General features: G+C 48.4%; 1 protein-coding gene across 1 annotated transcript in view; it reads left to right on the top strand.

The window, feature by feature from the left end:
* LOC107110346 (thrombospondin type-1 domain-containing protein 4-like) overlaps window positions 1-7,576 on the top strand; it is a 519,752-nt gene extending 512,176 nt beyond the window's left edge. The window contains exon 17 of the mRNA XM_015411125.1: window positions 7,512-7,576. Coding sequence (XP_015266611.1) covers window positions 7,512-7,576 — 65 coding nt within the window. The remainder of the gene's footprint in view (window positions 1-7,511) is intronic.
* Window positions 7,577-26,061: the final 18,485 nt, after the last annotated feature.

Below are 26,061 nucleotides of genomic sequence, written 5' to 3'. Positions count from 1 at the left end.
CTGAAAGATAAGATGGAAGCTGTGCCCCATAGGCAGTCAGTTAAATGCAAGTCACCGGCTTGTGCAGCCTCAGTTTGCCTTGGAGCCATGCAGGGAAAGGAGAGAGTGCTTAACCCTTCGGCCTCCAAATGTTCTCAAGCTTCCATATACAGCCAGTTTGGTGTAGCAGTTAGGAATGTGGGTTCTAATCGGGGAGAACCGGGTTTGACTCCTTCGCATGCAGCTGCTGGCATGACCTTGGGTCAGTTACTAGTTCTTCTCTCATAGCTGTTCTCTCAGGAGCAGTCCTCAAAAGAGTTCTCTCAGCCCCACCTACCTCTCAGGGTATCTGTTGTGGGAAGGGGAAAGAGATTGTGAGCCGCTCTGAGACTCCAAGAGTGAAGGGCAGGGTATAAATCCAATCTCTTCTTCTCTTCTTCTCTCCTCCTCCTCCTCCTCTTCCCTCTTCACCTTCTTCTCCCTCTTCTTCTCCTTCTCCTGCTCCTTCTTCTTCTCTTCTTTCTGCTCCTCGTCCTCCTCTTCTTCTTCTTCTCTTTCCCCCTCCATCTCCCTTTATTTTACTCTTTCTTTGGGGTGTGTCCTGTGTGAAAACCCAAATGGCACCAGTTTCCCGATCCCACAGCCATTCTTGTGATACCCCGGCATCGAAAGCGTCTAGAGATTGGGTGGACTGGCAAGAATTATCCGGGTTCCTGAGGATTAATCGCAGTCAGCGGGAACAAGGACTGCCCCCTTCCTAGCCGCAAACTGCATGCACCCCGGGCCTAACTTTCCTTGGCTGTCTCCCGAATCCACCTTTTTGTGCTGAACATAGTTACCGTGTTTTTTCCAAATACAAAATTGGCTGTCCTATCACCTGGCACACAGTCTACTAACTTAGATAAGCCCTCCTGCATCGGCAGTGCCAGGGCACGGGGTTTCTTCTCCTCCGAAATACCTTCCTTGCTATCTTAATGAGAAATCGGGATACGAATGGCCTTTTTATGGAGGAGGGCAGCTCTGGGGGGGCCGAGCTTGGCATTTCGAAAATGGGAACTTCTCCTCTGTCGATTATTTCCCATAACTTCCTCAGTGCTCTTGGATGTTCAGGGGGCTTATTTTTCTCTTCCCCTTGGGGCGTCCCTTTGTTCTGCAAAGAGGCTTTTTAAAAATGGCCGGCCAATTACTTCCCGGTTGCCATCAGGCGGTTTCTGCAAAGAAGGGGGTCTAGTCCCCTTTCAACAGCAGCACTGGGGACCAGAAGAAGAGGAAGAAGAAGAAAAAGAGGAGATTGGATTTATACCCCGCCCTTCACTCAAGAGTCTCAGAGCAACTTACAAACTCCTTTCCCTTCCCCTCCCCACAACAGACACCCTGTGAGGAGGAGGAGGAAGAAGAGGAGGAGGAGGAAGATGGAGAGGAGGAGGAGGAAGAGGAGGAGGAGGAGGAGATTGGACTTTTACCTTGCTCTTCACTACCCAAGGGAGTCTCAGGGCAGCTTACAAACTCCTATGGCTTGCCCAAGGTCATCCAGCAGGTGCAGGTGGAGGAGTGGGGAATCAAACCCGACTCTCCCAGATTAGAGTCCGCACTTAACCACTACATCAAATTGGCTAGGTGGGGCTGAGAGAGCTCTGAGAGAACTGTCCTCGAGAAGAACAGCTCTAACAGAACTATGGCTTGCCCAAGGTCATCCAGCAGCTGCAAATGGAGGAGGGCAGAATCAAACCTGGTTCTCCCAGATTAGAGTCCGCACACTTAACCACTACACCAAACTGGATGTCTGGCTTCACCACTCTAGTCTGTTTCACCCCCCTAGCAAATGCTTATCACGCCGCCAGCAGTCTGGTTATCAACAAAAAGGAGTGCGGCAAATCGGGAAAATCGTGGCCTTCGTTCTTGGGTAAATGAAAGTTAATTAAGAAGAATGTGACGATTGTCCCTAAATGAAGGCGGCTATTTTAAGGGAGTCCCCAGAGGGTCACTCCGCCTCGCCTAATCAGCGCTGCAGCTTCTACGTGAAGGCAAAAATCTCTGTAGCCTCGTGTATTAGCATCACATTTGCATACTGTAGCATTCAGACCGAGCCGGCGCTGACCAATGGCAAGCTGCCAGCTGGACCACATGGGATCGGGCAGACAAGCTGTAAGAGACCCTTTCTGCCGAGGGGCGCCTCCAGCGCCCTCTCCTGGGAGGCTCTCCCAGGGCACCAATTTGCAATGACCAATAGCATGCATGCGTTCAGTTCCAGTTATGCAGAAGTTGGGGGAAGTCATTTGCAAAGCAGAGGACACTTGAGGCCTTTTCTCTCTTTATTGGGCCATTCTCTATGGCTGGTTAATCTCTCCTGATGTGATGGGAAGGGGGGGGGGGGTCTTTTTCCAACGTTCATGTTAAAAAAAAAAAATACAGTTATCAGTTCCTGTCATCAGTTCCTCTTGTTCTCTGGTTCCCTTTCCTCCCTTTATCTTCACAACCTCCCTGCAAGGTAGGTTAGGGAGAGCGTGACTGGCCTCAGGTCACCCAATGTGCTTCATAGCAAAATGGGCATTGGAATCCGGGTCTACCAGATCCTGGAACCGCCTGGCTTTCAGTGGGACTTATTTTTGAGTATACGTTCATGGGATCTGGCTGAAGGAAGGGTGGCGGAAGATGAACATAAAAACATAAGAGAAGCCAATGTTGGATCAGGCCAATGGGCCATCCAGTCCGATACTCTGTGTCACTCAGTGGCCGAAAAGACCCGGGGCCATCAGGAGAGAAAGGGAGAACTCCAAAGAGTATGACTACTTGTAGTGAACATGAGCTATTAGTGATTGATCAGATGAGATCCTGGATTGTTTAGATTCAGCCAGAGGCAAATTGGGGAGAGAGAGCCAGTTTGGTGTAGTGGTTAAGTGCGCGGACTCTAATCTGGGAGAACCGGGTTTGATTCCCCCACTCCTCCACTTGCAGCTGCTGGATGACCTTGGGCAAGCCATAGTTCTGGCACAGCTGTCCTTGAAAGGGCAGTTCTCGAAAGAGCTCTCTCGGCCCCACCTACCTCACAGGGTGTCTGTTGTGGGGAGGGGAAGGGAAAAGAGTGTGTAAGCCACTCTGAGACTCCAAGTGAAGGGCGGGGTATAAATCCAGTCTTCTTCTTCTTATCCTCCTCCTCCTCCCATCTCTAGCAAGAGCCTAATGCTACCACTCTTCTGAAATGTGTAAGCATGATACATCTGGCCACTTTCTCTCAGAATATCAGTAATTTCAGGCAGCTGGAATTTTAACAAGTAGATAATTCTATATCTGAGAACATGGCGCTCTACGATTCTTCCAACATTCTATGGTAGAAACCATAGAGTTTCAGCGGAATCCTAGAGCATCTTGTGACATAACAATGTCACTTCTGGCTGTGCAGTCCAAATTGGGGGTTACAGTGTTGTGGGATGTCCTTTCAGCCCCCCCCCCCATTTTCTCCTGTTGCCCATCAGGCCAAAAAGACCTGGCCTCCTGAATCCGAACTCAGACCTAAGCAGTACACTGCACTGGATGTCAGTTTACAGCTTACAGTCACATACAGAGCTGCCCAGAGTTATCTACCATAGGAGGGACTTTCCCTCCCCTTCCTCCATAGAGCAAGGATAACTGGGGGAGTATAGGTGAGGTAGTTGTGAATTTCCTGCATTGCCCGGGGGTTGGACTAGATGACCTTTGAGGTCCCTTCCAACCCCATCTTTCGATGTTGCTATGAGTCATTCTCCCTTAGTTGCACTTTCTCAGCCATAGATTCTCTCCCCCACCCCCCACCCCTATTTGACTGTCAATAGCCATTAAATGTTTCGAACCTGCACGGCAGCCATCGCTGTCATCTTTGGTATCTGAAACCCCCCATCATCTGTCATAAACATAGCCAGAGCGGTGCTCAGGGCCACAAGGAGTTAATGACTTGGCACCGGAACAAATGTTGCTGACCTCTTGGCGAGGCCGGGCGATTACAGTGATATATTCTCATTATGGAAAGCAATCGGCAAAGGAAAGCCAGGCGGCCGTAATTTATTAATCCAGTCAAGTCATATTAAGCCTGCACTAACTCTGCTCATTTGATTTATGAAGATGCTTTGGAAATCCGTCTTTGACTTCGAATGCAGCAAGGGCAGAGAGACGCACCTGGAAAGATGGGTAACTTGGGGCACAGGGGGCACCCTTGAGATGGTGGAGGGGGGGCTTTTCCCGAGCCATAACTCCCAACCAGTGTTCCCTCTAAGCTGAGTTAGTGTGAGCTAGCTCACAGATTTTTAGCCTCCGGCGCACAGATTTTTGCCTTAGGTCAGGAAGGAGGGCTCCAGAGCAAACTGGTTTATGCAGTAGCCTAATCACCCACTCACAACTTTAATGCCAGGGGCTCATAGAGTAGAAATTTTGCTCACAGGACTCCACAGCTTAGAGGGAGCATTGCTCCCGGCTCCGAAAAATGTGCTGAAGATTTACATGGGTGTCAACCAGTGTTCCCTCTAAGCTGAATTAGTGTGAGCCAGCTCACAGTTTTTTAGCCTCTGGTTCACACCTTTTTTTGTCTCAGCTCAGGAAGGATGGCTCCGGGGCAAACAAATTTATGCAGCAGCCAAATCACTTGCTCACAACTTTTATGCCAATCGCCCACAAAGTAGAATTTTTGCTTACAAAACTCCACAGCTTAGAGGAAGCATTAGTGACAACCCAGGAGTGGGGAGTGCTAATGCATTTTTTTTAAAAAAATCAATCCTAAACCAGTTCCAAAAGGCAATTCAGGAATTTGGTGAAGTCTATCTTTAAAAATCCATTTAGGATGGATAAATGTCAGGAGGAGGAGGAGGAGGAGGAGGAAGAAGAAGAAGAAGAAGAAGAAGAAGAAGAAGAAGAAGAAGAAGAAGAAGAAGAAGAAGAAGAAATTGGATTTATACCCTGCCCTTCACTCAGAGTCTCAGAGCAGTTTACAGACTCCTTTCCCTTCCCCTCCCCACAACAGACACCCTGTGAAGTAGGTGGTGCTAAGAGAGCTCTCTGGAGGACTGCTCTTGGGAGAACAGCTCTGAGAGAACTTGTGACTGACCCAAGGTCACACCAGCAGCTGCATGTGGAGGAGTGGGGAATCAAACCCGGTTCTCCCAGATTAGAGTCCGTGCACTTAATCACCACTCCAAACTGGCTCTCTGAAGGTGCCTCTTAGGGATGCCATCCTCCAGGTGGGACCTGGGGATCCCCCAGAATTACAGCTCATCTCCAGAGATCAGTTCCCCTGGAGAAGATGGATGCTTTGGAGGGTGGGCTCTGCGGCATTGTGCCCCACTGAGGTCCCTGCCCTCTCCAGGCTCCACCCCCAAATCTCCAGGAGTTACTTAACCTGGATCTGGCGATCCTACCACCCCCACCCCCTGCCAGTAGCTAGGGAGGACCTGGGAACCCTAGCCATAGCTGAGTAACCATAGTCTTCCCTGGGACGTAATCCTCTCTCTTCCCTCTATGTATTGGGAGGTTAGGTGGCATGGCAGAGCCCGATCTTGTCAGAGCTCAGAGGCTAAGCAGGGTCGGTACTTGGATGGGAGACCACCAAGGAAGGCTCTGCAGAGAAAGGCCATGGCCAACCACCTCTGCTTCTCACTTGCCTTGAAAGCCCCTTGCTGGGATCACCATAAGTCTTGGAAGGGAGACCACCAAGGAAGGCTCTGCAGAGGAAGGCAATGGCGACCTCTGCTTCTCACTTGCTTTGAAAACCTCTTGCCAGGGTCACCATAAGTTGGAAGCTAAGCAGGGTTGGTACTTGGAAGGGAGACCACCAAGGAAGGCTCTGTAGAGGAAGGCAATGGCCAAGCACCTCTCCTTCTCACTTGCCTCGAAAGCCCCTTGTTGTCAGTACTCGGAAGGGAGACCACCCAGGAAGGTTGTGCAGAGGAAGGCCATGGCCAACCACCTCTGCTTCTCCCTTGCCTCGAAATCCCCTCACTGGGGTCTCCAGAAGTCAGTTGCGACTTGGCAGCACTTTATACACACACATGGCTAGCGTGGTGTAGTGCTTAAGAGTGGCAGACCTTATTCTGGAGAACCGGGTTTGGTTCCCCACTCCTCTGCATGAAGCTTGCTGCGTGACCATGGGCCAGTCACTGTTCTCTCAGAACTCTCTCAGCCCCACCTGCCTCACAAGGTGCCTGTTGGGGGGAGAGGAAGGGAAAGGTGATTGTAAGCCACGGAGACTCTTTAAGGTAGAGAAAAGCAGGGTATAAAAACCAACTACTATTCCTCTTCCTCCTCTTCGCCTTCTCCTCCTTCACCTTTTCCTTCTTTTCTTCCTCCTCCTCCTGCAGTTTGGTGTAGTGGTTAAAGGCATGGACTCTAATCTGGGAGAACCGGGTTTGAGACACCAGTCCTCCACATGCAGCCAGCTGGGTGACCTTGGGTCAGTCACAAGTTCTCTCAGAGTTGTTCTCAAACGAGCAATCCTCAAAAAGAGCTCTCTCAGCCCCGCCTACCTCACATGGTGTCTGTTGAGGGGAGGCAAAAGGAAAGGAGTTTGTAAGCCGCCCTGAGACTCAGAGTGAAGGGCAGGGGATAAATCCAATCTCCTCCTCCTCCTCCTCCTCTTCTGTGTAGTGGTTAAGTGTGCGGACACTAATCTGGGAGAACCAGGTTTGATTCCCCACTCCACTTGCACCTGCTGGATGACCATGGGCAAGCCACAGTTCTAGCACAGCAGTTCTTGGCCGGGAAAAGCAGTTTCTGTCAGAGTTCTCTCAGCCCCACCTGCCTCACAGGGTGTCTGTTGTGGGGAGGGGAAGGGAAAGGAGTTTGTAAGCTGCTCTGAGACTCCCTTGGGTAGTGAAGGGAGGGGTATAAATCCAATCTCTTCTTCTTCCTCTTCTTCCTCTTCTTTCTCCTTCTCTTCCTCCTTTTCTTCTTTTTTTCCTCCTCCTCCTCTTCCTCCTCCTTTTCTTCTTCTTCTTCCTCTTCCTCCTCCTCTTCTTCCTCTTCTTCCTACTTTTCTTCCTCTACCTCCTTTTCTTCTTCCTCCTTCTCTTCTTCCACTTCTCCTCCTTTTCTTCTTCATCCTCCTCTTCTTCCTCTTCCTCCTCCTCCTTTTTCCCCCTTCTTCCTTCTCCTCTTCTTTTTCTTCCTCCTTTTCTTCCTCTTCCTCCTTTTCTTCCTCTTCCTCCTCCTCCTTTTCTTCTTCATCCACCTCCTCCTCCTTTTCTTCTTCATCCACCTCCTCCTCTTCCTCCTCCTCCTCTTCCTTCTCCTTTTCTTCCTCCTCCTCCTCTTCTTCCTCCTCCTCCTCTTCCTTTTCCCTCTCTTCCTCCTCCTTCTCCATTTATACCTCGCTACACTCCCCAGAGGGGACCCAAAGCAGCTGAGAGCATGTGTGACTGGCCCAAGGTCACCCAGCAAGCTTCCGTGGCCAGAATGGGAAATCGAACCTGGGTCTCCCAGATCCTGGTCTGACACTCTACCAATTACACCACATTATGATGGGGGATTTTGCACAGCACGTTTCCCCCTCTTCCTTCCTGGGTGTTGAACAGCAGCACAGAGCTGGTTCAAAGTCGCCGAGAGGGCATCTGTGGTGGAACGTGTTAGCAAATATTGACAGCTGGGCTGATGGGGCCTGTCGAGTGTGTGGGTGTCTGTCTCCCAAGGAAGGAGAAGAAAGTGTGGCATTGCACAGGGGAGGTGTCTGTCTCTGTTGCAACAGATGCCTGTCAACATGTCCCTAGCAACCACCGCCAATGCCGTGCGCATCATCGCGCGGGTTCCCGCGTTTGCTAATTTCGGTGTTGGTTTCCATGGAGGCGTCCTTCGCGATATTTGGAGCCACTCTCTGGCTTTCAAAAGGATGCCGATTTCGGGCTCCGTGCTGCGTAGATTCTGGAGCAGGCAGGCTCTTGGCAAGAGCACCATCGACTGTGTGACAAAATATTTCTGCCGCTCGTGACGGCCCCCAGCTGCTGCGCACAACGGCGCACGGCAGGCTTCAGTGCACGTCATCACGTTTGGAGAGACTCCTTGCCCGTTTCCGTGCCCCAAAAGATGTGGTAGTCTTTAGTGTTAAAGTTAGCACGATCATGGGGAGAGCTGAACACAAGAAGCCGCCGCATGCAGAGTCATAGCACTGGCATGCCTAGTTCGGCGTTATATCCATAACCGAGAACAACACTTCATACAGCCGCACATGAAGCTGCCTTCTACTGAATCAGGCCCTTGGTCCATCAAGGTCAGTATTGCCTACTTAGATTGGAAGCAGCTCCCCAGGGTCTCAGGCAGAAGTCTTTCCCATCACCTCCTGCCTGGTCCTTTTAACTGGAGATGCCAGGGATTGAACCTGGGACCTCCTGCATGCCAAGCAGAGGCTCTGCCACTGAGCCACGGTCCCTCTTACAGCTCCCCAGGGTCTCAGGCTGAAGTCTTTCCCATCACCTCCTGCCTGGTCCTTTTAACTGGATATGCTGGGGATTGAACCTGGGACCTCCTGCATGCCAAGCAGAGGCTCTGCCACTGAGCCACGGTCCCTCTTACAGCTCCCCAGGGTCTCAGGCTGAAGTCTTTCCCATCACCTCCTGCCTGGTCCTTTTAACTGGATATGCTGGGGATTGAACCTGGGACCTCCTGCATGCCAAGCAGAGGCTCTGCCACTGAGCCACGGTCCCTCTTACAGCTCCCCAGGGTCTCAGGCTGAAGTCTTTCCCATCACCTCCTGCCTGGTCCTTTTAACTGGATATGCTGGGGATTGAACCTGGGACCTCCTGCATGCCAAGCAGAGGCTCTGCCACTGAGCCACGGTCCCTCTTACAGCTCCCCAGGGTCTCAGGCTGAAGTCTTTCCCATCACCTCCTGCCTGGTTCTTTTAGCTGAAGATGCCAGGGATTGAACCTGGGACCTTCGGCATGCCAAGCAGAGGCTCTCCCACTGAGCCAGGGCCTCAGGTTAAGGTCTTTCCCATCACCTGCTGTCTGGTCCTTTTAGCTGGAGATGCCGGGGATTGAACCTGGGACCTTCTGCATGCCAAGCAGGAACTCTTCCACTGAGCTACAGGCCTCTCTTGGAGACACCAAAAAAAAAGGGGGGGGGAATCTAAACAAAGCTCAAACCTCCAAAAGAAGTTTAGAAATCTAACAGAGGACCAAAAGTTGAAAACATAATATGTGTACAAATGAATGTTTATTAAAAAGACATATAAAAACCTAGTAAAAGGTAAAGGTAAAGGTTCCCTTGCTTGAAAGCCAGTCGAATCCGACTCTTTGAGTGTCCTGGCCCCACTGCTGGACCTCCTGATGGCACCTGGTATTTCTGGCCACTGTGTGACACAAAGTGTTGGACTGGATGGGCCATTGGCCTGATCCAACATTGGCTTCTCTGATGTTCTTATGTTCTTAACTTCCGTGAGTCACTGCTCGCATCTTCAGATACTGAAGACGTGAGCAGTGAATCATGAAAGCGAATCCCCTGCCACAAATTTTGTTAGTCTTAATAAGCCACCTTGAGTTCCTCTAAGGTAGAAAGGCAGCTAATCAATATTTTAAACAAAATAAATTAAATATTTAATGGCTTTTGCCAGTTTATAATACAGAGAATCTCCTGCCAACCTAGCAGTTCGAAAGCAAGAAATTGCAAGTAGATAAATAGGTACCACTTTGGTGGGAAGGTAACAGCGTTCCGTACGCCTTGGTGTTTAGTCATGCCAGCCACATGACCATGGAAACGTCTTCGGACAGCGCTGGCTCATCGGCTTTGAAATGGAGATGAGCACGGCAACCCTAGAGTTGGACTCGACTGGCTTTCAAGCAAGGGAACCTTTACCTTTAATACAGAGAATAAAACAAAGAATGCAATATAAAAATAAGTTTAAAAGGTGTCATATAGAATAATCTTAGAGAGTTAGGATATATGAATTATGGGGTAAGAGTCATCCTCTCTCTGCGTATTGCAAGAGAAGATGTCCAAGTGTAAATTAAATAAATAAATAAATGTTACCAGCTGGCAAAGTGGACAACAGATTTTTCATACCCAAAAAGCACGTTTGCCCAAATGAAAAAGGGTTTCCCACATTCTACCTTCTCCTCTAAACCTTCACTGAGGCAATTGCTTCAAGGAAGCCGGGAAGTATAAATCAACTTTTAATGTCACCTAACATTTGTGAGAGACAAAATGACTTTATGAAGTAAAATGAGCCCCTTCGGTATAGTATTTTTTTTCCTTTCCTGGGAATCAAAATGAATAGAAAGCAAAGAGAAGAAAAATCTGGCTATGTAGCCAGTCAAGTTAACCAACTCTGGGCAACTTGGAGCCTCGGTTTTTACAATGATCGGGCGAGGCGGCACATCCGTGTCTATACCATATCGCTTTCAGTTGCTGGAAGGGACTCACACAGTGGAGCCCTGCTACGCACAAAACAAATGTCCTCCACATTAAAAAAAAACTTATCAGGGTTCTTGCACCGACTTTACCCTGTTGTGCTAGTTTTCTCAGTGTAGGGATTTTTTTATAAAAATGTGTCATTCGGTCATTCAAGACTCCATGTCTAGTCCAATGTGGTATATTTCATGTCACAGGTTTACCCCCTCACTAAGGGCTCAGAAAGGCAAAATTAAGTTCACACTTCTTATCCATCCATAAAATGTAATTTACAGAGTCATGTATCCTCTGTTTGTCATTGGTTTCCCAACGCAATATGTCTTTTCCTGTCTTTGCTTGTTAAGAACATCAGAAGAGCCCTGCTGGATCAGACCAGTGGTCCATCTAGTCCAGCATCCTGTCTCACACAGTGGCCAACCGGTTCCTCTAGAGAGCCAACAACAGGGCATAGAGGCCGAGGTCTTCATAAGAACATCAGAAGAGCCTTGCTGGAGCTAGCCAGTGGTCCATCTAGTCCAGCATCCTGTCTCACACAGAGGCCAACCAACAACAGGGCAGAGAGGCTGAGGCCTCCATAAGAACATCAGAAGAGTCCTACTGGATCAGACCAGTGGTCCATCTAATCCAGCATCCTACCTCACACAGTGGCCAACCAGTTCCTCTGGAGGGCCAACAAAAGGGCACAGAGGCTAAGGCCTTCATAAGAACATGAGAAGAGCCCTGCTGGTTCAGACCAGTGAGGGTCCACCTAGTCCAGCATCCTGCCTCACACAGTGGCCAACTAGTTCCTCTGGAGGGCCAACCACAGGGCCTAGAGGCTGAGGCCTCCATTAGAATATCAGAATAGCCCTGCTGGATCAGACCAGTGGTCCATCTAGTCCAGCATCCTGTCTCACACAGCAGCTAATCAACTCCTCAGGAGCTCCAACACAGGGCAGAGAGGCTGAGGCCTTCAGAAGAGCATCAGAAGAGCCCTGCTGGATCAGACCTGTGCTCCATCTGGTCCACCATCCTGTCTTCCACAGTGGCCAACCAGTTCCTCTGGACAGTCAACGACAGGGCATAGAAGCTGAGCCTCCCCCCCCGCTGTTGCCTCCTGGCTCTGGGATTCAGAGAATTAGTGTCTCTGAATGAGGAGGTTCCCTTCAGCTACCATGGCTGGTGGCCATTCATATACTTATCCTCCATGAATCTGTCTAATCCCCTTTTAAAACTGTCTATGCTGGCAGCCATCACTACTTCCTCTGGCAGTGAATTCCACATTTTAACCACTCCCTGTGTAAAGTGGTATTTCCTTTTGTCCTCAGCCTACTGCCCATCAGCTTCATTGGATGCCCTCGAGTTCTAGTAATTTGTGAGTGGAGAAAAAACCCCTCTCTCTGTCAACTCTCTCCATCCCATGCGTAATTTTATAAACCTCTATCGTGTCCCCCCTTATTTAAATCAAGTCAAATACCTTTAATGGCATATCAATAAAAAACACGGTGTGATAAAATATGAGCAAGGAGGCATTACAGAGACATTTCTTTTCTAAAGCGAACTGTCCCATACTCTTCAGCCTTTCCCGATAGTGGCTTTGACAAATGCCTATGACTGACTGTTATCTTCGTTGTATATTGGCTTTCTTTTAATTTTAAATGACCCTAAGATAAGGTTAAGGAGCTGCGGTGGCTCAAGTGGTTAAGTCGCTGAACTGCAGGCTGTGAAAGGTCGGTAGTTCAGCAGTTCGAGACCCGGGTGCCGCATGACGGAGTGAGCTCCCATCTCTAGTTCCAGCTCCTGCCAACCTAGCAGTTCGAAAGCAAGGAATTGCAAGTAAATAAATAGGTACCACTTCAGTGGGAAGGTAACAGCATTCTGTGCGCCTTGGTGTTTAGTCATGCTGGCCACATGACCATGGAAATGTCTTCGGACAGCGCTGGCTCTTCGGCTTGGAAACGGAGATGAGCACCGCAACCCTAGAGTCAGACTCGACTGGCTTTCGAGCAAGGGAACCTTTACCTTTTTAAGATAAGGAAAGAGAATTGGGGGGCTCATGGAGTTGTTTAAAAATGTGGCATTTCAGGCAAGACAAATATTGAGTATGGGGGAAGTAATGCTTTTGCTTAAAGGACTGAGAAGTAATTCGGGAAGGTAATCGATTGCATTAGTTCAATGGTGCAATCAGGTATGAAAAAAGTCCCCCAAACCTGGCAATATGGGAAGCCGCAGAGAGCCTTTAGAAAGCCTGCTCGTGTTCCAGTTTATAATTCTAAATTTGGGACACCTGTGCATTTTTACGACGCCGAAGTGGCTTTTGAGATGGTTTAATTATTCCGTCAACCTTTCGTGTTCCCCGGGAATTAATCCAACTTAATTAAAAGTCTCTTAAAATCCAAACCCAGAGTCCAATGTCCTGTCTTGTTTGCTCACTCACGACATTCTGTTTTATGCACCATCAGTTTTCGTATTTGTTTTGCGGGGAACGGGTACTGTCCAAACTCCAGCAATTTGTAGCTGCTAACTCCACAAAGCCCTATCCTGGATGGTCCAGGCGAGTCCATTCTCATCAGTTCTCCAAGCTAAGCAGGATGGGAGACCACCAAGGAAGCCCAGGGTTGCTACGCAGAGGCAGGCAATGGCAAACCCACCTCTGTTTGTCTCTTGCCTAGACCTGGATGGCCCAGGCTAGTCCATTCTCATCAGATCTCCAAAGCTAAGCAGGGTTAGTCCTGGTTAGTACTTGGATGGGAGACCACCAAGGACGTCCAGGGTTGCTACGCAGAGGCAGGCAAGGGCAAACCCACCTCTGCTTGTCTCTTTCCTAGACCTGGATGGTCCAGGCGAGTCCATTCTCATCAGATCTCCAAAGCTAAGCAGGGTTAGTCCTGGTTAGTACTTGGATGGGAGACCACCAAGGACATCCAGGGTTGCTACGCAGAGGCAGGCAACGGCAAACCCACCTCTGCTTGTCTCTTGCCTAGACCTGGATGGTCCAGGCAAGTCCATTTTCGTCAGATCTCCAAAGCTAAGCAGCTTTAGTCCTGGTTAGTACTTGGATGGGAGACCACCAAGGAAGTCCAGGGTTGCTACGCAGAGGCAGGCAACGGCAAACCCACCTCTGTTTGCCTGCCCCGACTTGGCTGGCCCAGGCAAACCTGATCTCATCAGATCTCAGAAGCTAAACAAGGTCCATCCTGGCTTATACTTGGATGGGAGACCACCAAAGAAGTCCAAGGTGATGGCAAACTACCTCTGTTGGTCTCTTGCCTCGAAACACTCATGAGGGGTTGTCGTAAGTGGGCTGCAATTCTACGGCACTTTCCCCTGACCTAGATGGCCCAGGCTAGCCTGATCCCATCAGGTCTGGAAAGCTAAGTGAGGCCATCGCTGGTTAGGGCTTGGATGGGAGGCCACCAAGGAAGTCCAGGGTTGTCACGCAGAGGCAGGTAATGGCAAACCCACCTCTGAACATCTCTTGCCTTGAAAACCCCATGAGAGGTCTCCATAAACTGGCTGTGACTAGACAGTCCACCACCAGATCCATAAACACGCCAGTCCTTTCGAGTCCTGGCCACCTCTGTTTCCTCCAGAAGCTTGCAGCAGAGATCCACAAATGCTGGAATCGGGGGGAACAAGGGACGCCGGAGAAGTCAGGACTGGGAGAGTGTTCCACCTGTCGTGATAAGCCTCCTGGAAAGGGTTTGGATGGATGCAGTTTGTCTCCAGGGACTTGTTAATTTAAGAGAAGCACCGTACAGGTCGATGTCCATCCTGGAGTTCTTTGGCCAGCAGAGACCAAATTCTTTATTGCGGGGGTCCACAACATGGTGCCTGTGGACCCCACTGACCCCTTTCCTAGGGCCACCAAATGATTTTAGAAAGTGGGGAGGGGTGGGTGGCCTGGTGAGGCTGCTGTCCAGCGGGGCTCCTGATTGACCACTGGAGGTCAGATTGGCAGGGCAAATTAAAATAGCGTTGACAGTAGCAGCTTCTGCCATAGCGTTGGCTCTCTCTCACACACCTCTTTCTTAAAAATTACTCCTCTTGTCCCTTCCAGAATCATAGAATCATAGAGCTGGAAGGGACCTCCAGGGCCATCTAGTCCAACCCCCTGCACATGGCAGGAAACTCACTAATACCTCTTCCCCCACACCCCCAGTGATCCCTCCTCCATGCCCAGAGGATTTGGGGGGGACCTCCAGGATCCCCAGGCAAACTGGCCAGGATCCCTCCTCCATGCCCAGAGGATTTGGGGGGGACCTCCAGGATCCCCAGGAAACTGGCCTGGAGAAAAATGGCTTCCTGACCCCAAAGTGGTGATCGGTATTTCCCGGGGTGTGTAAGAAAGGGCCACGAGAAGTAAGCACTGAGGCAACCCTCCCTGCCCTCCCTTCTCGTGATCTGCCTAAGCTCACACAATCAGCATGGCTGTCAGATGGCCATCGAGCCCTCCCAAGGAAGCCTGTTCCACTGAGGAACCGTTCTAACTGTCAGGAAGTTCTTCCTAATGTTTACCCGAAAACTCTTTGGATTTCATTTCAACTTGTTGGTTCTGGTCCAACCTTCTGGGGCAACAGGAAACGACTCCACGCCATCCTCTATGTGACTGCTTTTCAAGTACTTGAAGATGGTTACCCTATCACCAGCCACTTTGGTGTAGGGGTTAGGAGTGGTTGGTGTAGTAGTTTTGAAGCACAGTCTCTAATCGGAGAGAACCGGGTTTGATTCCCCACTCCTTCACGTGCAGCTGCTGGTGTGACCTTGTGTCAGTTACAAGTTCATTCAGAGCTGTTGTCTCATGAGCAGTCCTCAAAAGAGCTCTCTCGGCCCCACCTACCTCACAGGGTGTCTTTTGTGGGGGAAGGAAGGGAAAGGAGATTGTAAGCTGCTCTGAGACTCCTTCGGGTAGTGAAAGACAGGGTATAAATCCAAACTCTTCTTCTCTTCTCTCTCTCACCTCTCAGTTATCTCCTCCCCAGGCTAAACATACCCAGCACCTTCAACCTTTCCCCATAAGACTTGGTCTCCAGATCCCTCGCCCTCTTTGTTACTCTCCTCTGGACACGTTCCATATCCTCCTTATATTGTGGTCCCTGAAACTGAACACAATACTCTAGGTGAGGTCTAACCAGAGCAGAATCCACTTGGGGCTCCTTTCTGTGTGGGTCCCCCTGCCGTGGCAGCCATTTTGTGGTAGCACCCACCACCTTGTCAGAATCCCAGGCTAAAAAGGTCGGAGACGCCTGCTCCATTGAGCTGACGTCTTCTGCATGCTTGAAGACCACGTCAAGTGGCCCTTTAACAGTGACCAGCATTTGACTTCGGTTCCCTCCACATTCCAAATCAAATGCAGTGGGGGACAGGATGGATAAGCCTCATTAGCAAAGCAACGGGGGGGATGCAGCAGTCGTGACCGAAAGCCTAAAGAATAATTGACAATACCTCTTGCCTCCGCGAATATATTGCCAGCTAGTTGGGCTGACCTTTTCTAGATGGAAGCAAGGAATCCACTACGGGACAATATAATCTGGGTCTAATGCGGAATTTATAGCAGCCAGGATACCTTCGGGATACGGGCACGTTCGCCAACCGAATACTTCTGGAGAGAAATTCGCGGAGAGCCGGAATGGGGGGCCAGAATGAAGCTCTTCTCTTGTTTTCACGCGGTTGTGAAAATTGATGTTCTCCTGGGCTTTCCTTCTCAAGTTTTCCTCGATATAAACGTATGACTCTGATTTCAACTGTATCACACCACTGGCTTTGCATGTTGTGGGGAAAGCCAGTGGGAACTGCACAGTGCCCTCCTACCTAGAGTTATGCCTTTCTAAGGCCCTGGACTTCTACGCCACTGACATATCATATTGGTGCAGTCGTATACATGCAAACACAGTTGTTAAGTTCGACTCATGTACATTTAAACATCTTAGTCCAAAACATATTACAATGAAAAAAACAACCACAAACTCTGTCGGAAACAAGGGAGAGACAAAAATGCCCAGTGTAACTTTCCAGATCTGTGTGTATTTAATGTCAGAGCCTCGTGAACTATGCACACGGATTTGGAAAGTTACACTGGACATCTTTGCCTCTCCCTTGTTTCCGACAGAGTTTGTAGTTGTTACGCATATTGGTGCAGTCTACAGCTAGTGTGGTGACTGGGTTGCCAGCTCCCGGTGGAAAACTCCTGGAGACTCCTGGAGTGACTTGAGCAGGGTGTTAGAGCATAGTGTCCACCTTCCAAAACAGCCATTAGATTTGGGAGAACTGATCTTTGGTCGCCTGGAGATTTCTTGTAATTCCCGGAGATCAGCTACCACCTGGATACTGGCAAACCTAGTGGTGAAGTGGCTAGAGCACTGGACTAGGTTCTGGGAGATTATTATTATTATTAGCATCATATGGCAGTGTGTGTAGTATAGCCAGGAGAGCCTAAGAGTGTCTGGCAGCCAGAAGTTCTAGCTCTTTTAGCATTACGCACCACTAGGTGGCAAGTTAGACTTCTTTTTTTAAAGCCAAACAATAGGGACCCCAAGCGTACGTAGTATGCAAAAATATAAACCGCTAGGGTAGACCATCAAAAGATGCACAACTTTCACAAGTAAACAGTAGACATCCGTCTATTGCAATACAATAACAATGAATTAAAGGTACAAAAGAACTGGTGGTCACAATTCAAAGAACACGATTTGCCAATTCAAAATACAATTTGATGACAGTGGAAAATATCCAGCAAGAGACACCTCTACATCCTTTGAATATATAATTGTGACCAGGAGTCATTTCGTAGAAGAAGAGGTGCAGGAGCTCATTAGCACAACTCTTTAGCATAACTTATTTGCATATGCCACACCCACTGACATCACCGGAAGTGTGTCAGAAGGCAACACCCACCACTCAGGCTCCACTGGACTGTTCTGGATTGCTAGCTATTTTGGGGGGTGGGGGGACGCGCAGATCTGTCCTCGCAAAGGAGGGAGAGCTGGTACCTGAATAAAACTTGGTCTTAAAGGTGCCACTGGACTATTTTGGATTGGTAGCTATGGGGGGGACGTGCAGATCTGTCCTTACAGAGGAGGGAGAGCTTCTACCTGAAGGCAGGCAGGTGGGGGGCTCTGCAACTTACCTGACTGCTTCTTGCTCTGACTGAGGGCTGCTGGGAGCAGGGGGTGGGGCTTGTTGCATGTACCCGCCCCCTGGGCTCCTTACTGCCGGAGCTCCGCTCCTGTGCGCTCCCGCAGGAAATGACCCCTGATTGTGACCATCAATTCTTTTAATCTTCAATTCATTCTTATTGTATTGCAATAGACTGATGTCTACTGTTTCTTTGTGAAAGTTGTGTGTCCTTTGATGGTCTACCCTTGCGGTTTATATTTTTGCATGCTTTTTTATTTTTAAGGCAAGAGACATTACAGAGGTGGTTTGCCATTGCCTGCCTCTGTGTCATAACCCTGGTGTGGTTCTTTGAGATGCTGATTCGCATCCCCGTGCTGTCATGAAACTCACTGGGCAACCACGAGGGTCACATTCCTCTCTTAGGAATTGCTGGCCCCTTAAGACCCAAGGATACGTCACAGTATACCTAATTATGAAGTACAGATAATGCGATCTCATCCGCCTCATTGCGCAAGGTGGAATCTGGAAAAGTTTGCAGAAGGTGTGTTACCATGGTTTCTTTCTTTCTCTAGTTTGAAAGCTATAGATCAGGGGTGTCAAACTCATTTGTTATGAGGGGCCGGATCTGACATAAATGAGACCCTGATGGGCCGGGCCACGTGTGTCATAAGATGTAATGCCAGGTAGCGGAGATATAAACTTTATAAAGGACACAAACACAAAGGGTGGGGTTTTTTCACTTAAAAGATCATGCTTAAAACACTAGCACTCTTGCAATATCTTGGCCCCGGTCACACAAGCCGGATATCGTGGGGGGGAGGCGTAGCTGTTTGCCCCGCAGTGAAATAACGCATGACTGCGTGATCAGGCGTTCCCTCGCGATCCCATTGAGGTCCTGTGGTTAGGGGGGAGGTGCCGATCACACGACGCGCCAAAGAAGCGGCGCAGCACGGCAAACGGGGTTGTGTTTTGTTCTTTGTAACCTGAAGTATGTGCATGCCCCATTGGGTGCTTGTGCACATCCCTGGAGACTTCGGGGGAGGGAAACCTTTTCGCAATGGGACATGGGCAGGCGCCGGATGCCACCGGAAATGCGATCAGACGCTCGCCCTTGCCCCGTGGTTTCCGGAAACTAGTACCTCCGAGGTACTAGTTTTTTGCCACGCATCTTCGGCGGGAAGCCTCGGTTGAGCCACGGGAGCTCTACACTTCCCAGATGTGGTGGTGAGATGGCACCCGGAAAATCCACCTATCTTCCGTCTCTCTAGCGTGGCTAATGCTCCGTGTGCCCTGGGCCCTTGTTTATTTAACAGTGCCTGATAACTGACACCTCTTGCTCTGAATTGTTGCATCAAAATGTCTGTCCTGTTGCAATCTTGAGTATGCCGTTCAGGTGTGTATCTGTAAGCTGCAAAACTACAATGACGCAGCAGCAGCAGAACTGGAAGAAGAAGCAGGAGACAGCCAGCTCCACTGCAGGCCTGAAAGAAGCCCTCCGGGGGCATAATCACCCTCCCTCCCCCCGGGCTGCATGTTTGACACCCCTGATATAAATAAACATTTGTGTGTTCCTTCCACTTTGGAAGGAGGAAGAGGAGGAGGAGATTGGATTTATACCCCGTCCTTCACTACCTAAAGGAGTCTCAGAGCAGTTTACAGTCTCCTTTCCCTTCCCCTCCCCACAACAGACACCCTGTGAGGTAAAAGAAGAAGAGATTGGATTTATAACCCGCCCTTCACTACCCAAAGGAGTCTCAGAGCAGCTTACAAACTCCTTTCCCTTCCCCTCCCCACAACAGACACCTTGGGAGGTAGGTGGGGCTGAGAGAGCTCTCTCGAGAACGGCTTGTGAGATAACAGCTCCGAAAGAACTTGTAACTGACCAAAGTCACACCAGCAGCTGCATGTGGACTAGTGGGGATTCAAACCCAGTTCTCCCAGATTAGAGTCCGCACTCCTCACCACTACACCAAACTGACTCTCACTGGAAGCTGTTATAAAACTTTTTTGACGGAGAATCTGTATGGTTGTGTATTTCATCTTAATTTTGCACAAAGCTGCATAACGTTTTGAAGGAAAACCTGCATGGGTACATATTCCATTTTAACTCTGCATAAAGCTTTATCTTCTAGTTGTTCATTTTCTAATGATCATGTTTTTTGTGTTGTATTTTATAACAGATCCCCTGAAGAAGCTTTACTGCGAAATGCGTAGGGACCTATAAAGCGCCAATAAATACACCTTGCACCTGCTTTTTCCCCTCTTTCTCTCACATTCCCGTGTTGCCATGAAACTCACTGGGTGACCTTGAGGCAGTCCCTGCCCACCTCAATTATTTTACAAGGCTGTTCTGAGGATAACTAGGAGGCCTCCCTAAAAATGTACTAGATCAATAGATCCTTAGTAGGCAAACAGGTCAGTGAGAATGAGGAGCTTGTGGGAGGCTGGTGACAGCTGATGATGGACCATGAGTCTCGCACTTCTTCTCCTTTCTTGCAACTCTAAACATCTCTGACAACATCAGTGCTGAAGGGGTGTGGGTGAGCTAGGTGAGCTCGGAGTGGCTGCTGAAGACTTTTTTACTGCTTCAGAGCTACAAGGTGTTGGCTCGGTTTCAGCTGTAGGCTGTGACTCCTGATCAGCCGGTAACCTGATCTCTTGTTGTTCTCCTCCTGACTCAGAACCAGCTGCAGACAGCTGTTCAATTACCAGCTGAGAACTAGCAGGTAGCTCTTCATCTGAGAAATCTGAGCCATCACTCAGCACAGACTGATTTATGACACAAGGCTGTGAAACTAACCCCTGAAGCCTCGGATAGCTACAGGGAATGCAATAGGGCTAATACAAACTTTAAAACTAGACATCTGAGAAGGCTCATCGTATCTGATGTTGTTGTTTTTTAAAAATGATATCTTGATTTTCTCCCTAGATGGGATCCAAAGCAGCTTATCACATTATTCTCCCCTCCTTCACTTTTTCATCACAACAACCTTGTGAAGTAAACTCGGCTGAGAGATGAGAATTGCCTTTCCAGGGCTGACATCTGCTGGCAGTTTTTGGAGGGGTGGGGATATGTTAATTGATGTCACTTCAACATCTTGAAATCACTTCCAGGACAAAATCGGTAGCGATATCATTTCCTTGTGTCAGTACTCTAGGAATCTACCAAAACTATGGTAACCATTTCAAATCAGAATGGAGAGAGGGAAGCACAGATTGTTCTACTTTTAAAAAGTTCTGCCAACAGCGTCGTCTTAACATGGTTAGTGAAACATACTTTTAATTTATTTCACTGGGATTCACTTCTCTGGAAGAGAGCTTGGGATAGCAGTGACAATCTTTCCTCCCCAAATGGATAATTTATAGATGTAAAAATAGCCCCTTAGGTTCAAAGACATCCTAATAGGGCAAGATAAGATTACAGTTTGCATATCAGTCGGAAACGGCTTTGTGCAAGATTAAGGAAAGTGCTGCGGTTTAGAGTTTCATGTCCTGAAACCCTCTTGGCTGTTCGGCTGAACCTCCCTCATAATCCTGTTGATGTCAAATATTCCAGTTTCTGATATTAAATACACATTGAAAGCAACCCCCTGCCTCTACTATATATACGAACTTTAGGATTATTACTCGGTGGCTGCTTTTAGCTCTGAATAGTCTATACAACGCATTAATTTGGCCTCAATTCCATTCAGGGCATCTCTCTGACTTGTGCAAAATAACTGTGAATCGCGCCCTCAATTGAACTGCTGACATCAGAAATAGATGTTGCAATTTGTACCCTGTTAATTGTTCAATGAAGTGTTTCAAAATCGCTTGACTGTGCAGGGTTCATAAGCTTTTTGCTTCCAGACTATCATAGTCTGTGATCTATCAGGGATCCTAGACTCTCCCGAGTGAGGGCTACTGTCCTGAGGGATTTTAATCCAGACTATTATATTCTGTTACCTAACAGGAATCCTAGACACGCCTGAATGAAGGCTACCATCCTGGGGAATTTGCTTCCAGACTATCATATTCTGTTACCTTTCAGGGATCCTAGACTCTCCTGAGTGAGGGCTACCATCCTGGGGAACTTCATTCCAACTGAGTAAGGGGAAGGTACCAATGAAAACATGTTTCTCATTCAAACCAATACAAATGTCTATTGAACTGTAGTCTACTGAAGACCACGAAAACTTGGGATACAACAATATCACAGCTAGATGCAAGAGCAGTAGCACCTTAAAGAGAAGCACGATTTTCAGAGTATAAGTTTTCAAGGGTCACATACATCATTCAAAAAATCACTGGGAGAGCATCTTAGTTTAAAAATGTTTATGGTTATGCCAATTAGGTACATGGTACCGCTTTGTTAGCCGCCCTGAGCCTCTTCGCAGGACGCGCGGGGTATAAATATAATAAATAAATAAATAAATACCACAGACCAATAAGGGCTACCCTCTGAAACGAATATCACAGAATCCAAACAAACTAGTTAACAAACAGAATGAGATGAGCCCGAATTCAAAGAGTCTAGAAGTAACAAGGATGTCGAAATCTTAACCTCAGTTGTCTCTATTTGTGGTAACTTCATAACAGTCTCATGACTCCACAGTATTTTTGGTTTGTGACATAGTTTTTGGAAGCCATGTTGCTTACCGTAAATTTGAGAAACGGAAACCATTTTTCCATTCGGTTAGAGAAGCCACGATGAGGAGCCAATCATGTTGAGTCGATAATAGATAAATATATCCATTTATAACTTTTGTTTACAATATTATTTGAACTTTTACATCTTTATATGTGTCTGACATTGCTCTGCACTTGCATAATAGGATGTTTGTTGGTTTACATTTCATGTTAAATGCCTATCTCCTTGAATTTGATTTATTACAGATGTTACATGAATACCAGTATGAAAAATATGTTGCTGTATGAATCTTGAAACTTCAAAAATTTAATAAAACGTTTGGGGGGGGGGAAGGGAAGAAGACGAAGAAGACGAAGACGAAGACGAAGACGAAGAAGACGAAAAAGACGAAGAAGACGAAGAAGACGAAGAAGACGAAGAAGACGAAGAAGACGAAGAAGACGAAGAGGAGGACAGTATTTTTGGTTTGTGACATAGTTTTTGGAAGTCATGTTGCTTACTGTAAATTTGAGAAACGGAAACCATTTTTCCATTCGGTTAGAGAAGCCACGATGAGGACCCAATCATGTTGAGTCGATAATAGATAAATTTATAACTTTTATAACTTTTGTTTACAATGTTATTTGAACTTTTACATCTTTATATGTGTCTGACATTGCTCTGCACTTGCATAATAGGATGTTTGTTGGTTTATATTTCATGTTAAATGCCTATCTCCTTGAATTTGATTTATTACAGATGTTACACTTGAATACCAGTATGAAAAATATGTTGCTGTATGAATCTTGAAACTTCATAAATTTAATAAAACGTTTGGGGGGGGAAGGGAAGAGGAAGAGGAGGAGGAGGAGGAGGAGGAGGAGATTGGATTTATACCCCGCCCTTCATTCGGAGTCTCAGAGCGTCTTACAAACTCCTTTCCCTTCCTCTCCCCACAACAGACACCTTGTGAGGTAGGTGGGGCTGAGAGAGCTCTCAGGGAACTGCCTTTGAGAGAGCAACCCTGAAAGAGCTGTGACTGACCCAAGGCCACCCAGCTGGCTGCATGTGGAGGAGTGGGGAATCAAACCCGGTTCTCCCAGTTTAGAGTCTGTGCTCCCAACTACTACACCAAGCTGCCTCTAACCACTACACCAAACTATGCCTAGTCCTGGTATGTTCTCCCTCCTCTACAATGTGAGCTTGAGTGCCCTTGTGTAAAGGGATGAGCTCCCTGGACCCGCGCTTAGGTCTCCTTGTCATCCCTCCACCTCCCTCTGACCAGTTGTCGGAACAGGAGAGCATCTGTAGGCAGAGGCGAAGTTCACACCGAAGGGCTTGGTCTAATCCTTGGCTTGCCTTATCTCAGCAGTGGGACCGGCGGGTGGCTTGCCTTAACAAGTCGTCTGTCACCGGGAAGCTCAAAGACCAGCAGCCTCAAGTGTACAAAGCCCCAAAGCGTGCGTCAAAATCCCTTGCAATTAAGCCAGGCTTTTTGAGCATCCCTCCCTGCTCGCAATTCCAACCTCCCTCCAGACGTTCGCACTAAAATCCAGCCCGTGGCCCTCCACCGCTACCCCCGACAACACAGATGCCCGCGATCAAGAAGATTTGTGGCCTGCGCTTGCAGGGAGAGAGCGGCTTTGCCGCAGCGGCTTGGGGGACTTATCGGAAGCGGACGGAAGCGCTCTCCCTCCGGAAGGTTCCTTTTGGGGTGTTTTTAGCTTATTATTTCCCCTTTAAAATGGTAGTTAATATTAATTATTTCCTGAATCACCTTGGGAAGTGCCGGTAGATTATCAGTACAAATCTCCAGACCTCAGATGAGGCCCTTCAATGAGAAATGGGCCACTGAAGGCATTTGTACAGACTCGCATTATCAGTCTTATACTGTTTGAATAGATATGGCTTCCCCACCCAATAATCTTGACGTTGTTGTTGTTGAAGAAGAAGATGATGATGAAGAAGAAATGAGAAATGGGCCACTGAAGGCATTTGTATAGACTCGTATTATCAGTTTTATACTGTTTGAATGGATATGGCTTCCCCTCCCAATAATCTTGACGTTGTTGTTGAAGAAGAAGAAGAAGAAGAAGAAGATGATGATGATGAAGATGATGATGATGATGATGAAGATGAAGATGCTGAAGATGCTGAAGATGATGAAGATGATGATGAAGATGATGGAGATGATGATGAAGATGCTGATGGAGATGATGAAGATGATGATGATGGTGGTGGTGGTGGTGGAGATGCTGATGAAGATGATGATGATGATGATGATGATGATGAAGGTGATGAAGGTGATGATGATGATATTGGATTTCTACCCCACCCTTCACTCAAAGTCTATGAGCAGCTTACGGTCACCTTCCTTTCCTCTTGTCACAACAGACACCCTGTGAGCAATGCGCCCTCTAAGCCGCGGCGTCTTGGGAGCCAAAATTCTACTTTGTGAGCGACTGGCATGAAAGGTGCGAGCGAGAATTTGGCGACTGCATACATTAGTTCATTCTGGAGCCATCCTTCCTGAGCTAAGATAAAAATGTGTGAGCCAGAGGCTAATAAAACTGTGAGCTGACTCACACTTGCTCAGCTTGTCTATTGTGATAGGGTGCCAGCTGGCAAGACGTCTTCCACAGCTGTCCTTTGAACTGGAGATGGCGGGGACTGAACCTGGGACCTTCTGCATTCAAAGCAAGTTATTTACCAGTGAACATGCTTATTTGAGAAGCCAGCATGGAGTGGTGGTTAAGAGTACATGAATACATGAACACAGAAAGCTGCCTTATACTGAATCAGGACTTTGGTCCATCCAGGTCAGTCTTGTCTACTCAGACTGGCAGCAGCTCTCCAGGGTCTCAGGCAGAGAAGCCTTTCCCATCACTTCTTGCCTGGTCCTTTTTCACTGGAGATGCTGGGGACTGAACCCGGGATCTTCTGCATGCCAAGCCGATGCTCTACTAGTGAGCCACACCCCCTTTCCCTTTCTTTTAAGGGCTGGAGGGAATCCGATCAGGGGTTGTTTCATAGAAAAAGAGCTAGGGGAACTCATTAGCATAACTCATTAGCATATGCCACACCCCCTGACATCAGGGGCCCGGCGGTGGACCTGCAAGGCTGGCAGGAGTGCGAGGAAGTCCCGCCAAGGCCCTCCCTGGCCCCAGGCAGGCAGGGGTGGGGAGAGGCAGGGAGGAAGCACCTTCCCCTCCCTCTTCTCCTGCCTCCTCCTGGCTGAATGAGGGCCGGAAGCGGGGCGGCCGGAAGCAGGGGGTGGGGCTTCGTCATGTGCCCCGCCCCCCGCACTTCACCCGGGGGAACTGCGATCCCCCGCGATCCCCCCCGAATCGACCTCTGAATCCGATCCCCTTTTCCCTTAGACTGGCGCTAAGTCAAGAGTCAACAGCACCTTCTGGATGTGATTCAACGCACAGCCAGAGTAAAGTAGAATTAAATCATTTTTTATTAAGCTCCTCCACATGCATTCAGAAGATTTCTTTACTTACAATCGAGGCTGAATAACTGGCGCAGTTCACATCTTTGTAACCTAATTCAGTTCACTGGCTTGTGGTGAAAGAAGATTGCGTGCTCCCACCTCCCTTGCCGTTTAAAGAGTAGACAAAGAAACACCTTGCCGTTTAAGGAGTAGACAAAGAAACAGGAAGAGAGCTGTAAACTCAAGTCCTCGCGCCTCTGGGTGCAGGAAATGACTGTTTAATCAGCCAGTCACAGGGATGCTTTGGGATGCCTAACTAAAGACTTCAATTCCCAGGGGCAACTGCTCTTAAAGATATATGGCAGCTCTACTTAACTACAGTTAAATGCTGGCTGGGGGCAGCACAAGCCATCTGTCCCTCTCCACAGTCTTCCGTTTGGTCAACAGCACTTCTGTTTCGTTTGCATCCCCTAGGCGTTCTTGAACCCACATCCCAGGAAAGGCCGTAATGATCATAAGAACATAAGAAGATAAGAGATGCCAATGTTGGATCAGGCCAATGGCCCATCCAATCCAACACTCT

This window comes from Gekko japonicus, unplaced genomic scaffold, assembly GCF_001447785.1.
Source record: "Gekko japonicus isolate JY-2015 unplaced genomic scaffold, Gekko_japonicus_V1.1 scaffold796, whole genome shotgun sequence".
In the NCBI taxonomy this organism is placed as follows: Eukaryota; Metazoa; Chordata; class Lepidosauria; order Squamata; family Gekkonidae; genus Gekko; species Gekko japonicus.
The sequence above is the reverse complement of the archived record's forward strand: the minus strand, read 5'-3'. Positions and strand labels throughout refer to the sequence as shown.